This window comes from Bidens hawaiensis, unplaced genomic scaffold (assembly GCF_021521415.1).
Source record: "Bidens hawaiensis isolate Kalapana, Puna unplaced genomic scaffold, B.hawaiensis_p1.1 tig00012229_1, whole genome shotgun sequence".
Lineage (NCBI taxonomy): Eukaryota > Viridiplantae > Streptophyta > Magnoliopsida > Asterales > Asteraceae > Bidens > Bidens hawaiensis.
In genome coordinates this window covers 382,825-397,494 of record NW_027491988.1, presented here as the reverse complement: position 1 = coordinate 397,494, position 14,670 = coordinate 382,825, and the positions used below count along the sequence as shown (strand labels likewise).

Below are 14,670 nucleotides of genomic sequence, written 5' to 3'. Positions count from 1 at the left end.
TAGCCTACCCCTATTTGTCAAAATGTCTTTTTTGATAAACTTCTGTCATTTGAAACGGCACATGTCGTCGAGACATCTACCATTTCAAATAACAAGTGTGAACGGTATCTGTCAGATTTGACCTTTGTTTGACAACTTTTAATGCTTCATTTTTCTTTTTATATGTATTGTATTAATATGTTTTTACTTTTAGTTTATTTTTTAAAAAGACATTATTTATAAAATAATATAATTAAGTATTTTATTATAAAGACTAATCTATTTTTACGTTTAATTAAATTTACTTGTATTAATTTATTAATTTTTAATTAATAAATATAATATTAGTTGAGTTTATCCATATGCTTTTCAGTATTGTTTTTTTTTTATATAAAATTGATTTCTGTAATTTAAAATGGCAAGTGCCGTCTGAACATCCTCCATTTCAGTTTTATAAATTATTATTGGTCGTTTTAGAAAAAGAGTTTTCAAAAAATCCCTAATTTTCTAATTGCATTAATATTAATAAAATAAATTATAAGGACTATTATAATTATTATTAGTTGTTTTAAAAATTAAAATAAAAGACAAAAAAATAATATAATTTATTTTAAAAAAATGAAACATAGCCTGAGTTGTCAAATGTGGGTCAAATATGATAGTACGGACATTGTTCACACTTGTCATTCGAAATGGTAGATGTCCAGATGACAACTGTTATTTAAAATGACATAACTCAATTTTATCAAAAAACAATACCCAAAAAACCTATGGCTGAACTACACTTTTATATTTATTTATAAACATAATACTGGTGTACTAATTAATATTATTAATTAATAATACTAATTATTAGTCTTTTTAATAATACTAATTAATTATTAATAATTAAAAAAAATAAAGTACAATAAATAAAAGTAAAAACAGATTAGTCTTTTTAATAATACAAATTATTTTAATAATTATATCATTTTATAAATAATACTAATTAGTTTTCTTTTTTTAAAAAATAAAACAATAGTAAAAAAATTAATATAAAAAGAAAAATGAGACATTAAGAGTTGTTAATTCATAGGTCAAATCTGGCATATACTATTCACGCTTGTCATTTTGAAATAGCGGGTGTTCAGACGACACTTGCGATTTTAAATGCAGTTGTCTGTCAAAAAGGCATTTTGGCATATAGGGTAAGCTACTTTGGGTATCGTGAACCGTCAGTCAAAGTGGCGGATTAAGAGAAGTAACATCCGCCATTTCAAATGGCGGATCACACCAAAAATGTACCATATCCACCAATTCAAATGGCGGAACACCGGCTACTTGTCCAAGTCACCCGATTGAAACTGACAGACCCTATACATAATTAAAGATCTGTCATTTCAAATGACGAATCTCTTAAAAACCATTACCATCCTTTCTCTCTCCTAAAACCATTTCAACCTTCCAAATTTTTGAAAAAAAATTCCACTTTAATAACATTAACCACAAAACAACTAATATCCAACTAATTATATAAAACTGGGTGCCTGGCATGAATCTGCTTACTCTATTTATATGCCTTAAGGGTTTTATTATACTTTGAAAACAAAAGAGGTCCACTTGACCAGTGTCACTCTCTCAGACAGCCATTTTTTCCGGCGACACATTAAGAAGCCTTTCTTTCAATTTATTTCTCATACTTCTGCCTTTATCTCTTACATCAAATTGGTACCAGATTTCCTCAGGAAACATGACGACTATCACTGCCCAAGAATTGAATTTTATGGTCTTTCGATACCTTCAGGAATCAGGTAATGTACTTGATTATGCACATATATCTGGATTCATGTTGACTTAAGCTTAATTTCGATCCTCCATGCACACGTTTTACCGATTTTTACCAATCGCCATTTTACGTCTGAATATTTATAATCAACGGATTCATGTTATCATATAGGTGTATAACTCATGTGTTAGAATTGTTAGTCTGTTCGTTGTGGTAAACGATTTAATTTCGGAACGTTAATTAATTTTGTGTTTTTTCATAAAAAAAAGATATAGGGTTTGTAATTGTAATTAGTTGATTGAGGAAGTATTTATTGTTATTATTATCACTTCAATTTGGGATTCATGTCTATAATATTAATTAATTAGTTAATTTCTTATAGAATTGGGGATAATTCACCATATGTGGAGTCATACTCATAAACCTAAAATTGTCTAACATTGTGATTGATTTTAAGTTTTTAACCAATAATCTTACTTTCAGGTTTTCTGCATACTGCTTTTAGTTTTGGACACGAGGCAGCTATCGACAAGGAAACTAGCGTGGAAGCAAATTCGGTTCCACCTGGAGCTCTTGTAACTTTTGTCCAGAAAGGAATCCAGCATCTAAAAATGGAAGCAAATTTGAAACTTGTCAGTTCCTTCACAGTTCCAATATTTTGTTTTATCTTTATGTTTTAGTACTGATCATGATTTTTCGAGATTTGCAGGATGGCGCGGAGGCGGATGCAGAGGAAGATTTCTCTTTCATGAAACCATTTGATCTTCTCAATATGAATGCCAATGAACTTAGGGCTGCAAAGGAACTTGAGAATCTAATTAAAATGGGGAAAGAAATTGAGATTACGGAGAGAATTGCTAACAATAAGCAAAAAGAAAAGATACCCGATAACGTTAACTATAAACTTAACGAAACTGTGACAGCTGAAGGTAAGTTTCTTGAATTTCTTTATTGTGATTGAACATAGTATAAGTGTAAGAAGTGCGTGCGTATTTCGTCTGGAATTATTCCATCTAGTTTTGAGTCGACTTTCAGTTTAGAATTTGAAATATGGTATATTTTCAAATTCCAAATCTAACATGGATGCTTTAGTTTTATACCATATAACAGATTCGATCTGACATATGTAAGTTAGGAGGTTTTTAGGCTGACGTGTGAGGTTTTTTAACAGTTCGTTGATACTTCATTCCACGATGCATCATTCCACGATATGTCATTCCACGATACGTCATTCCACGATATGTCATTCCACGATACGTCTTTATACGGTCTGCTATCTTCTTTGTTATTATATTTATTAATGTATCACTATAGTTGTAAATACTTATATTTCCTTCACAAGTACTACTATGAGTATAATAATATCAAAGTGCTTTTTAGCATATATTGATGATATATGTCAAGCATATTAACTTTTGGGAGGGTATGTTTTAGGACACGAACCAACGAATATGCCTCCCTCTTCTATACCCCAGCCTCGTAAACGACCTCGTGGGATCCTCAGTACAGATGTATTAACCTTGGAAGGACATTCTGCTGAGGTTTGAGAATCCTTCTCGTGGTTGTAACATATTGACTTAATAAATTATTTATTAGTTTCCTTTTCTTTGTTTAGGTTTTTGATTGTGCTTGGAGTCCAGCAGGCTTAGTTCTTGCATCAGGGTGTGTTATCCTAATAAACCAAGTTCTGCTTTATATTTCATTTTTACTTCCACATTTGATTAGATTTACTATTTTCTTGCTTAGGGCTGGAGATTCTACAGCTAGGATTTGGAGAATTGCAGATAGGAGTAATAGCAACAGTTTAGTTAACAGGGTTGCTGGTATGCGCATACTCCAGCATTTTAATCCAGATGAAGAACATAATGGCATCACAACACTCGATTGGAATGTGAGTTCTATTGCTTAATCATTTCACCAACGCTATCATTTTTGTTTATTAAATTATCAATTTATGTGCAGTTGGATGGAAGCCTTCTTGCCACTGGTTCACGTGACGGGTTAGCAAGAATATGGGATACAAATGGTAACATTTCTTCTGTTTTCAAGGGTTTCTGGTATCCTCATATTAATGTTAATTTGGTTATCTAGGTGAGATGAAGTGTCTTCTAGTCCAACACAAGGGGCCCATATATTCTATTAGATGGAACAAGAAAAGCGATTGCCTTCTTACAGGAGGTTGTGATGGAAGCGCGATTGTGTGGGACGCAAACACTTACAAACAGACGCAACAATTCGAGTTCCATTCAGGTGGTATTTTATTTATTTTTACATCAAATGTGAGACAAATAAATACAAATAATTGCTTTGTTTAAAGTCTAAAACTAAGAGCCACGTGGCGCAACCTGGCAGGTCCTATTATGGAAGTTGATTGGCGGACCAATCGCACATTTGCCTTAGGCGCCGCTGATAAGAAGATATACGTTTGCAAGATCGGAGAAAACCAACCAGTTAAACTGTTTTCTGGGCATAAGGTTTGTAAGATTTTTTCTCAATAATTTTATTTATTCAATTATGGAAATTTATGATTTGATTTCAGGATGAAGTTAATTGTGTGAAATGGGACCCGAGCTGTTTGCTATTGGCTTCCGGCTCTGATGATAATACTGCAAAGGTTATAATATTTACTAATTTACATTTTAGATGCAATTTGTGTTGAATTGTGGTTTGATTTGGAACTATAAATTGTTCAGATATGGAGTATGGAACAGGACATGCCTGTTCATGACCTTAAAGATCATGACAAGGTGAATCTTTGTAGTTGTTACTTATTACTTTGTTGCTTTAATATCTACCTGTGGACACTAATTATTTACTTGCAGGAGATATACGCAGTAAAATGGAGTCCCACCGGACCCACAACAGGCAATCCCAATAAGCAGTTAATCTTGGCAACGTACGTTTTGTTAATTACTGCTATAAAGGATCCTATCCCTTATCTCTAAATCAAAAATTACAATAAAACTCACTACATTTTCTCTCTCAATTTCAATTAAATAATACTTTTTATACTTTTTCTCTTTTCTTCACTCACAACCACTCTCAAAATATATTAAAAAATTATAGGAGTTTGCTGTTAGGTTATGTACTTGGATTTCCGGGTGTGATTTGTCTTTGTTAATCGATTGAATACGTGATTGCTTGTTTGCTTATGATAAAAATATAAACTGTTTGCTAGTGTGATCAACACTTTATTTGAACTACTTCATAATGTTAGGAATCATTTACACTTTACACTGACCACATATTCCTGGTGGATACGATACCTGACTTACCCTAGCTACTTAGGTTAATTAGGTTTTTGCATGACTCAAACGACGGTCATCAAAATGGCGCCGTTGCCGGGGAGTTAGTGCGCTTAGTGTTTTTGTGTTAATTGATTTATTTGTTTAATTTAGTTTAATTTAGTTGGTATTTTTATTTTTAGCTTAGTTTATGATGCGCTTTAAGTGGTATATAAAAATATTGCAATTAATCAACCTAGCACAACGAGTAATAAAAACTTAGAATATCCTAAACCAAACCACCAGCAATAGGCAAGTGAACCTATCGGGTGTAGAATAGCTATGGGAAGTCCGGGAATATCGAACCCTAGAGACACTAATTAAATTAACGAACTTAGATTCTAAAAGCTAAATAAACTAATAATTAAGGAAAAGATTCTTTTTGGATTTTTATTTATTTTATTGTAAAACTAATTATTACTTAGACTAATTTAAACTAATAAATTAAACTTAAAATTCTAAGCCTTAGATGAAAACACTAATGAGAAAGGCGTTACCTAGGCAAGGAATCCAAATTGTTATGACTCGGGCTTTTATCGGTTACGGGAAAATGCTACTGGAACCGGGAATCTAAAAATATGAACCCTAGGAAACCTAATGGATCCCTAATCACTCTCAAGGTGTCACCTAAGAGGAAATCCTAAAGATCATGTAAAAGCACCGGCTTATTGGCTCCCCTGTCAGTTCACCAATTATGATTAATTACCCTAGAAAACAGCTAACCCGTCGATTTCACTATCTCAATGCACCTAAGTACATGGGGTGGTCTAGAAGAGATTTAAAGGACACGGGTAAACAGTGAAACTAGGGAAAACTAGGCAAACTTCCTGTCAAACAGTTCAACCTAAAACCCTAATAACAAAAACAAACCCGACAACTTATCACCCGTCGAATATCTAAGCAAGAATATAAACTTCTAATAATATGCTAAAAATCAGTTTCTATGGTGAATGAGCTCAATAAACCATAAACAAGTTGCAAACACACAGTAAACAACCCTAACATACACCTATAATCGAAAGACATTCAATCAAGCGACATGTGAAACATTCATTCAAGCACAAATCAAAAGTAAATACGCATAAATAACATCCAACAAATCTGATCAAACTTTTAATTAATCAAAACCCAATAAACAATTCCCGAAAACCGTTTAAACCCTTAATCAATCACAAAACATCAATCCAAGCCTAGATAACTAAAAAGGTTTAGCCAACAATCATGCTCAAGACAATAAAATATATAAGTTCAATAATTGAGTTCATAAAAATAATAGAAGCCAACCAAATAATAAGAACTCTTAGTTAAGTTGATGTGAACCCGAACACTCTATAATCTTTATATTTTCTTTTACGATGATTAAAGCTCCAAACTAAACTCCTCTCCTGTTTGAATTCGGCTGCTGTGTGTCACCAACTGCTTGCGTCCCAAAAGCCAGGAATAATAATCTTTTTGTAATGCTGCCGACACCCCAAATTATATTGCATTCCACCCTAAATCTTTCACCGACCTACATTAAGTCCATAAAAGCCAATGTTACTAGAAATAATGGGCCGCTACTAGAAATAATAACTTTATTCTTGTTTTTATGTTATGGGGCCCACTATTATTTTGTTTTGCTCAGTTCTTGTACAGATGCACGCCTTAAACATTCAAAAGTTATAGCATCATATTAAAATTTTAAAACAAAGTAAAATAGCTATTCAAAGCTACTCTCACTCTCACGTGCACCAACTTCATTCATTCATTTATTATTATTATTATTATTATTATTATGAAACGCACCTTTTTTTTATATTTCTTTTTTTTCTTTTTCTTTTTAAGTACTTTATATAATTATAATAATAATTAGTATTATATATCAAATGCTCGACTCGTCATTCGTCGGTCTCAAGTGTATTAAAAGTGTTCCATTTTATCCCATTGTCTCTTGAAACCATTAAACTCACACGTGAACCAAATAATAATAATTTTCAATAAAAACTTGGCTCAAAAGCACTTAAAAGTATAGGGAATATATATAATATTTGTATATAATTAAGACCACATCAAATATCTTCACACTTAAATCTTTTTCGTCCCTGAAAAAGCTGTTTGCAATGGAATCATAATCAGAAAACTAGTTTTCAAAACATTTAGGTTATCTTAATTAATAATAGATAAACGCAAAAACCGCGATTGCCGATATTGTTGTCCACTTAAACCTAGCCACCAACCTATCAAACCCCCCCATCATATTCAGTGATTAAGTTCAAGTGATATCAATAAACCTATGGGTCTCACACCTAAAGAGTTACAGATCCACTTACCCCCATCTCAAGCATAATCAAGACAATATAAACCGGGTTGAAGCAGACTGGCTCAACCTATCACCGTAAGCTAAAAACCCTTTATTGGTAAGAAGAAAATGCTCTTAGGTGGAAATTATATGGATGAATGGTCAAGTGAGGTCGTACGAGCAATTCCTAAACCTAAAACTATATTAGCGGATTTCGGCCCAACATTGTTTCACCCGAGCTGCAACCCAGGATATGACGGTCTCAGGCCTCTACCCTTAGTATTTCCTAAAAATATTTATTGACTAAGAACGTTAAGCCCCAATAGTGTATCCTCAGAGTCACCATCCACTTGGTAACACGTAAGCTCTCATCCGCGTCTAGCATGTGCCTTTTGGCCTCTTTTTCTTTCCTTTTTTTTTCTTTGTTTTTTTTGTGAATGCTTTTTTGGCATTTGCATAACTTTCTCATTCACTTTACTTTCAAAATATTGCACATATTTGACGTTCGTGCAACAAAACTTTGTGCTCTTAGGCATCTTTTACCTAAATATATAACTATTTTCTAAGCTCGTATAAATGATGGACATGGTCAGGCGCCACCACTCGTTATTTACTTTCATAAAACAGAGTGGAGTGCTAGTTTTAATTGCATGTAATTCTCATCACCTCAAGGTTTTAAGATTAAGGTAATACTCGCTATGCCTTATCGAATTTTCAGCTTCACTATCCCCCCTTAAGATAATAACCCACAAAGTTTATGACTATTAGGTATATTAATAATAATCAGGGGAAACCTTCAAGGCTAGTTGGACCTACCGACACATCCCAAATTAAGTATGCTTTCTATTTTTTTATATCTCATATATATTAGTAGTTTTAAAAACCAATCCCCAATTTTTCTATCATTTTCCATTTTTCTGCAAAATATATAATTCAAGGGACATAATTTTTTTTTTGTTTTTTTTTCGTTTTTTTCGTTTTTTTGTTTTTTTATATATAAATATATTTTATTTTTTTATTATTTTTTTAAACTACCTAAAAATAACGCCAGTTTCCCATCCCCATACTTAAATTTCACATTGTCCTCAATGTGAGACAGGAAAAAGACAAAAATAAAGCAGAAATAAATTAAAACAAAAAATAGAGAAAATGGAACAGACTCCCCTGGTAATATGGTAGTGATCTTTGTATGTCATGTTCCGATAAAGCGACCATATAGCATTTCATTCGTGGCCGCAGCTTTTGGGTCCCCTCCACAATCAAATAAGCTTAGAACACCCTCGCCCGAATGGAGATTGAGTACGAACGATAGCGTCCAAAACCTGCAAAACAAAACTCAAAGCACCCAAAGCAGACATCAAACAGACTCTAAAACTTAAAAACTGACTCAAAATACAAAAATAAAAGAAAACATATACAAACATATACAAACTCTACACTCGGGTATTCACCCGAGTCCTATCCTTATCAATCAATCAACCTAGGGATGTCGAGGAGAAACACGTCCTCCTCAATCGAGTCAATCGGCCCACCAACATAATGTTTCAACCTATGGCCGTTCACCTTCCACGCTTTTCCCTCCTGATCAACTAACTCAACCGCACCTTGCGGGAATGCCGCCTTCACCGTATAGGGACCTACCCATCTCGATCTAAGCTTACCTGAAAATAACTTCAGACAGGAATTATAAATCAACACCTGATCCCCACACTTGAACTCTTTTACCTTTTTCAACTTCCTATCATGCAACGCCTTCGTACGCTCTTTATAACTCCATGACCTCGCGTATGCATCATCTCTTAGCTCCTCTAGCTCATGAATTTGGAGATACCGGTTTTTCGCAGCTAGGGTCAGGTCAAGATTGACGGACCTCAACGCCCAATATGCTCTATGCTCCAACTCAACTGGCAGATGACACGCTTTTCCGTAAACCATCCTAAAGGGTGTGGTCCCAATAGGCGTTTTTAAACGCTGTGCGGAAAGCCCATAACGCATCATTTAACTTATCGGACCAGTCCTTTCGGCTCTTGCCAACAGTTTTCTCCAAAATACGCTTAACGCCTCGGTTTGCGTTCTCCACTTGCCCGCTCGTCTGTGGGTGATAGGCGGTGGACAACCGATGGGTGACCATATACCGTGCCAACACCTTCTCCATATGGGCATTGCAAAAGTGCGTGCCCCTATCACTGATCAAGGCCTTGGGAGTACCAAACCGACAGAACAACTTCTTCAAGAATCCCACTACAACTCGGGCGTCGTTAGTGGGCAAGGCTTGAGCCTCAACCCACTTGGAAACGTAGTCGATAGCCACGAGAATGTATCGGTTCCCTCGAGAAGAAGGGAACGGACCCATGAAATCAATGCCCCAAACATCGAAAACCTCACAAACCTGAATAGGGTTTTGGGGCATCTCATTACGGGATGAGATGTTACCAGTGTGCTGGCATGCATCACACTGGCTGACAAACACGTGTGAGTCTTTAAAAATCGATGGCCAATAAAAGCCGGAATCTAGAACTTTCCTAGCGGTGGAAGATGAACCATGGTGGCCTCCAGTCAAACCCTCATGACAATGTCTAAGAATCTCACGGCCCTTTTCCCTACTCACACACCTCCTCGACACTCGATTGGCTCCTACACGAAATAAATATGGTGCATCCCATATATAGTGGCTGGCATCTGCGAAAAACTTCCTCCTCTGCTGATAACTCATGCCCTTGACAACCACTCCTTCAGCTAGATAATTCGCAATGTCGGAGAACCATGGAAGACCCTCCTCTTCAGCACTAACGTATAAGACTGGCTCTCTCTCAGATCTCATTCTCACCATCATCAACGACTCGTGGGGAAACCTATCCTCGATGGTGTCCTCTCTAATCTCCTCTCTCTTCGGATCCTCCAAACGTGACAAGTGATCCGCAGCAACATTCTCCTCTCCCTTTTTATCTCTAATCTCAATATCGAACTCGGAAAGCAAGAGAATCCATCGTATCAGACAAGGTTTGGCATCTTTCTTGGCGAACAGGTATCGCAGTGCCGCATGATCAGTATAAACAATGGTTTTGGACAGCACGAGATAAGAACGGAATTTGTCGAACGCGAAGACCACTGCTAGAAGCTCCTTCTCGGTAGTCGTGTAATTCTCCTGAGCATCATTGAAGGTCTTGCTCGCGTAATAGATAGGGTGGATGTAACGCCCGTTAATTCCGGTTTCAAGAATTAAAGCTTGTAGAGTATGTATAATTCTCGGGACTTAACCGACGTTTCTCGGAAGCCTTTACGTCATCCCGGTACGTTAAAGAACCTAACTTTTCCTTCCATTTTGCCTTACAATTCAATCTGGATACGCGTTTCACCTCCAGGTTTTGGAAAAGGTTTCACGAGGAGATGGGCACCAAACTCCTCATCAGTACTGCTTATCACCCGCAGACGGATGGTCAGTCCGAGAGGACCATTCAGACTCTCAAGGATATGTTGCGGGCTTGTGTTATCGACTTTGGTGGTAGTTGGGACCATCACTTACCGTTGGTAGAGTTCTCGTATAATAACAGTTATCACGCCACGATTGGGATGCCACCGTTTGAGATGTTGTATGGTAGGAGGTGTAGGACTCCAGTCTGTTAGGGTTCCATTGGTCAGAAGCAGTTGGGTAGTTTGGAGGTGGTCGAGGCTACGACTGAGAAACTCGACAAGATTAAAGCACTTATGAAGGCCGCGCAGGATCGTCAGAAGTCTTATGCAGATAAAAGGCGAAGGCCTATTATGTTTGAGGCTGGGGATCGGGTTATGTTAAAAGTTTCTCCATGGAAGGGAATTATTCATTTTCGTAAGAGGGGGAAGCTCAGTCCGAGGTTTATTGGCACGTTCCGTATATTGGCCCGAGTCGGTGAGGTAGCATATAGGCTGGAATTGCCCGAGGAGCTCGCGGGGATTCATCCTACTTTTCACGTGTCCCATCTGAGGAAATGCTTAGCGGATGAAGAGGCCCATGTGCCTCTCGATGATATTGAACTCAATAGTAAGCTGAACTACGTTGAACAACCGATTGCTATTCTTGACCGTCAGGAGAGGCGTTTGAGAAATAAGGTGGTTAGACAGGTGAAGGTGCAGTGGAAACACCGTAGGGGTTCCGAGGCCACTTGGGAGTCCGAAGACGAGATGATGAAGCATTATCCGCAGTTGTTCCTGTCGCATCGGGATTCGGGGACGAATCCCATTGTAAGTGGGGTGGACTTGTAACACCCGTTAATTCTGGTTTCAAGAATTAAAGCTTGTAGAGTATATGTCATTCTCGGGACTTAACCGACGTTTCTTGGAAGCCTTTACGTCATCCCGGTACGTTAAAGAACCTAACTTTTCCTTCCATTTTGCCTTACACTTCAATCTGGAGGGACTAGAGTGTATTATATTATGTTATAACATAAACTAACCCTAGCTCCCCCCCCCCTCCCGATTGTTGCGATCGGCAGTAAGAAGAGACCCAAGACCCACAATTTTTCTTTTTTTGCAGCCAATTCTAAGCCTTAGAACTTCAATTCAAGGTATGTAATACGATTCCCCAAACCTTTTACACGTTAATTGATCCTTATATTGCACGTATTGATCGAAAAACGTCTTGTTGTAGGCTAACCGGGTGACTGCCCAATTGAGCTTTTCCGGGGCTGTTTTGAGTGAGGTTTTCGCATCAAAATCCAACTAGGTATGACATGTACATCATATTATAATTTCATGGCCAATGGAGGTGTTTAGGTCGGTCAATCGATTTTAGTTCGAAAACTAGGGTTTACCGGGTGTAGGATTGGCAATTGTTGAGTTTGATGCGTCAATCGATCGGATGACCGACCGAATCAGTTTTTACAGACCTAGGGGGTTTAAGGGCTGTGGGAAAATTAAATTTTTGATACTCGGGGCTGTTTTGGTTGGTGATTGGTCAATCGAGTCGGCGGTGCGCGAATTTTCGTTTAAATGTTAAATTGAAAGTTGTAAAAAGGAACCGTCAACCCTATCAACTCGGGTGACATAATTATGATGTAAGAAAAGGTTAAGATGGGGATTTGGTCCATTTGGGGCTGATTCTTTTGACAATTGGTTTTAAGATTTATTACGCGCGTATTCGACTCGATTTGATTACCGGCGGGTGAGTTGTGCATCATGGTTTGCCCCGGCCATAATCATAGGGTGGATTTGGCTAGTTGAAAGGTTTTAGGGGCTGAGGTAAAGTATTGGGCCTTGGGCCAAGTGTTGGGCCTTGGGCCAAATTGTTGGGCCTTGAGCCAAGTTGTTGGGCCTTAGGCCAAGTTGTTGGGCCTTGGGCTAAGTCGTTGGGCCTTGGGCCAAAGTGTTGGGCCTTGGGCCAAAGTGTTGGGCTTGAACGGCCCATTAGGCAAGAGTGTTCTTACGGTCTAGTTTAGTAACGCGTTGTGTATAATTTACAGGCCCTTGCTTGTGATTGTGCACTTAGGGATTTCCTAGCTCGTTGCAGGTGTTCGATTGATTTCAGGTGAGTTCTCGATGCCCCGTTTAACTCTTTTTAAGTTTTGGGCTAGCATGCACACCTAAGCGATTTTGCTTGATGAAATGTTTTAAACGATTTTACATAGGCTTGCTAGTATTGGTAGGCCTTGGAATGTTAAAGAATGTATGTATGTGTATATATATATATATATATATATATATACTAGAATGGCCAATACTTGGCGAATGTTGTAGTCGTCTCGACTACTGAATGTTGCGTATGCCTACTTTGTGTTTGAATGCGCTGAATGTTACGTGTTTGGGTTGTACGTTTTCTTGGCCCTGAATGTTATTATTGAATGTTATATATATATATATATATATATATATGGAAATGCACGTATAGAGATGCTCATACGTAAGGATGATTATTTATTTGAATGTGGTGACCTAACCGATGTACTTCCGTTTACCGTTTTAAAACCGTTGGAATGATTATTAAGACTTTTGTTACTTATTTAAAACTTGAACTCACTCAGCTTAAGCTGACTTTGTGTGCATGTTAGTGTGAGTTTCAGGTTAGGAAGAGGATGCCTTATCGCTTGGACGTGCACGAAGCTACTTGGACGGTGAAGGGCATACGGGATTTGAAGATTTTATTATTAAACATTTATTTTCTATTATTTTATTTTTTAAAATTTTATTTAAAGATAATTATGTTGGTTTTGGGCAAAATTTCCGGGTTTTGGGAACTTATTTTATTATTTACGTTTTCCGCCGAATTATACTCTGTGATGCTTATTTTAATGAAAAGAATTGTTTTTAAGTTAATTTTTTTTACGAGTGTTTTGAATGATTACCAACTGTGGGGTTCCCAGGGTTCGGGGCCTTACAGTGGAAGTGCTTGTCCTTTCGCTGACCTAAAACAGCACCGACTGCAAAATCACTAGCGTCGCACATGAGCTCAAAGGGTAAGCTCTAGTCGGGTGCTACTATGACAGGGGCATTAACCAACTGCCCCTTGAGAAACTCAAACGCCTTCAGAAAATCAGCATCAAAGTTGAATGTGATGTCCTTCTCTAGAAGGCGATTCATAGGCCGGGTGATCTTAGAAAAATCTTTGATGAACCTACGATAAAAACCCCCATGCCCGAGAAAACTACGAACGGATTTCACACTAGTCGGTGGAGGAAGTTTACTGATGGTGTCGATCTTAGCTCTATCTACCTCGATACCGTCTCGCGAAATCTTGTGCCCGAGCACAATGCCTTCAGTCACCATGAAGTGGCACTTCTCCCAGTTCAGCATCAACTTCGTCTCTATGCTCCGCTTCATCATCCTCTCAAGATTAAAAAGACATTGATCAAAGGAGTCCCCGTATACTGAAAAATCGTCCATGAAGACCTCCATGGAACTCTCGATCATGTCCTGGAAATTCGCTACCATGCAACGCTGGAAAGTAGCCGGAGCAATACATAACCCGAAAGGCATACGTTTGTACGCGAAGGTACCGTATGAACATGTAAAGGTGGTCTTTTCCTGATCCTCATGTGCGACCGGGATCTGGAAATAACCTGAAAATCCATCAAGAAAACAGTAGAACCGTCGTCCCGACAGACGCTCCAACATCTGATCGATGAACGGAAGAGGAAAGTGGTCTTTCCTAGTAGTGTCGTTAAGCCTCCTGTAGTCAATGCAAACCCGCCAACCTATTACTGTCCTAGTTGGAATAAGCTCGTTACGTTCGTTAGTGACAATTGTCATCCCTCCCTTCTTAGGGACGACCTGAACGGGACTCACCCATGAAGAATCAGAGATGGGATAAATCAGGCCAGCGTTTAGGAGTTTGATAACCTCTTTCTTGACCACCTCCGACATGTTAGGGTTGAGCCTCCTCTAAGATTGGATTA

General features: G+C 37.6%; 2 protein-coding genes across 2 annotated transcripts; one reads left to right on the top strand and one right to left on the bottom strand.

The window, feature by feature from the left end:
* The first annotated feature begins 1,708 nt into the window (after positions 1 to 1,708).
* On the top strand, positions 1,709 to 5,193 carry LOC143540393 (WD40 repeat-containing protein HOS15-like). The gene is made up of 13 exons (XM_077033473.1): positions 1,709 to 1,769; positions 2,228 to 2,376; positions 2,454 to 2,673; positions 3,179 to 3,285; positions 3,360 to 3,406; positions 3,491 to 3,635; positions 3,707 to 3,770; positions 3,836 to 3,994; positions 4,097 to 4,218; positions 4,284 to 4,358; positions 4,438 to 4,491; positions 4,567 to 4,640; positions 5,172 to 5,193. The coding sequence occupies exons 1-13, from the start codon at positions 1,709 to 1,711 to the stop codon at positions 5,191 to 5,193; spliced, it is 1,299 nt and encodes a 432-aa protein (XP_076889588.1).
* Positions 5,194 to 8,773: 3,580 nt separating this feature from the next.
* On the bottom strand, positions 8,774 to 14,206 carry LOC143540392 (uncharacterized). Its single transcript, XM_077033471.1, has 3 exons — positions 13,772 to 14,206; positions 9,825 to 10,451; positions 8,774 to 9,277 (listed from the first exon to the last, which is right to left on the bottom strand). Exons 1-3 carry the CDS (start codon positions 14,204 to 14,206, stop codon positions 8,774 to 8,776), a joined length of 1,566 nt encoding a protein of 521 aa, XP_076889586.1.
* Between the last annotated feature and the right edge of the window lie 464 nt (positions 14,207 to 14,670).

What these genes read in the sequence shown, in the direction of transcription:
- LOC143540393 (XM_077033473.1), top strand. Translation starts at nt 1,709, where the DNA reads ATGACGACTATCACTGCCCAAGAATTGAATTTTATGGTCTTTCGATAC. An exon ending in TGGAAGGACATTCTGCTGAG is followed by an intron (nt 3,286 to 3,359) that starts GTTTGAGAATCC and finishes TTCTTTGTTTAG; the next exon opens with GTTTTTGATTGTGCTTGGAG. An exon ending in TCACAACACTCGATTGGAAT is followed by an intron (nt 3,636 to 3,706) that starts GTGAGTTCTATT and finishes ATTTATGTGCAG; the next exon opens with TTGGATGGAAGCCTTCTTGC.
- LOC143540392 (XM_077033471.1), bottom strand. Translation starts at nt 14,206, where the DNA reads ATGGTAGCGAATTTCCAGGACATGATCGAGAGTTCCATGGAGGTCTTC. An exon ending in AGTTTCTCAAGGGGCAGTTG is followed by an intron (nt 10,452 to 13,771) that starts GTTAATGCCCCT and finishes AATGATGCTCAG; the next exon opens with GAGAATTACACGACTACCGA. An exon ending in CATCTTCCACCGCTAGGAAA is followed by an intron (nt 9,278 to 9,824) that starts GTTCTAGATTCC and finishes CTTTCCGCACAG; the next exon opens with CGTTTAAAAACGCCTATTGG.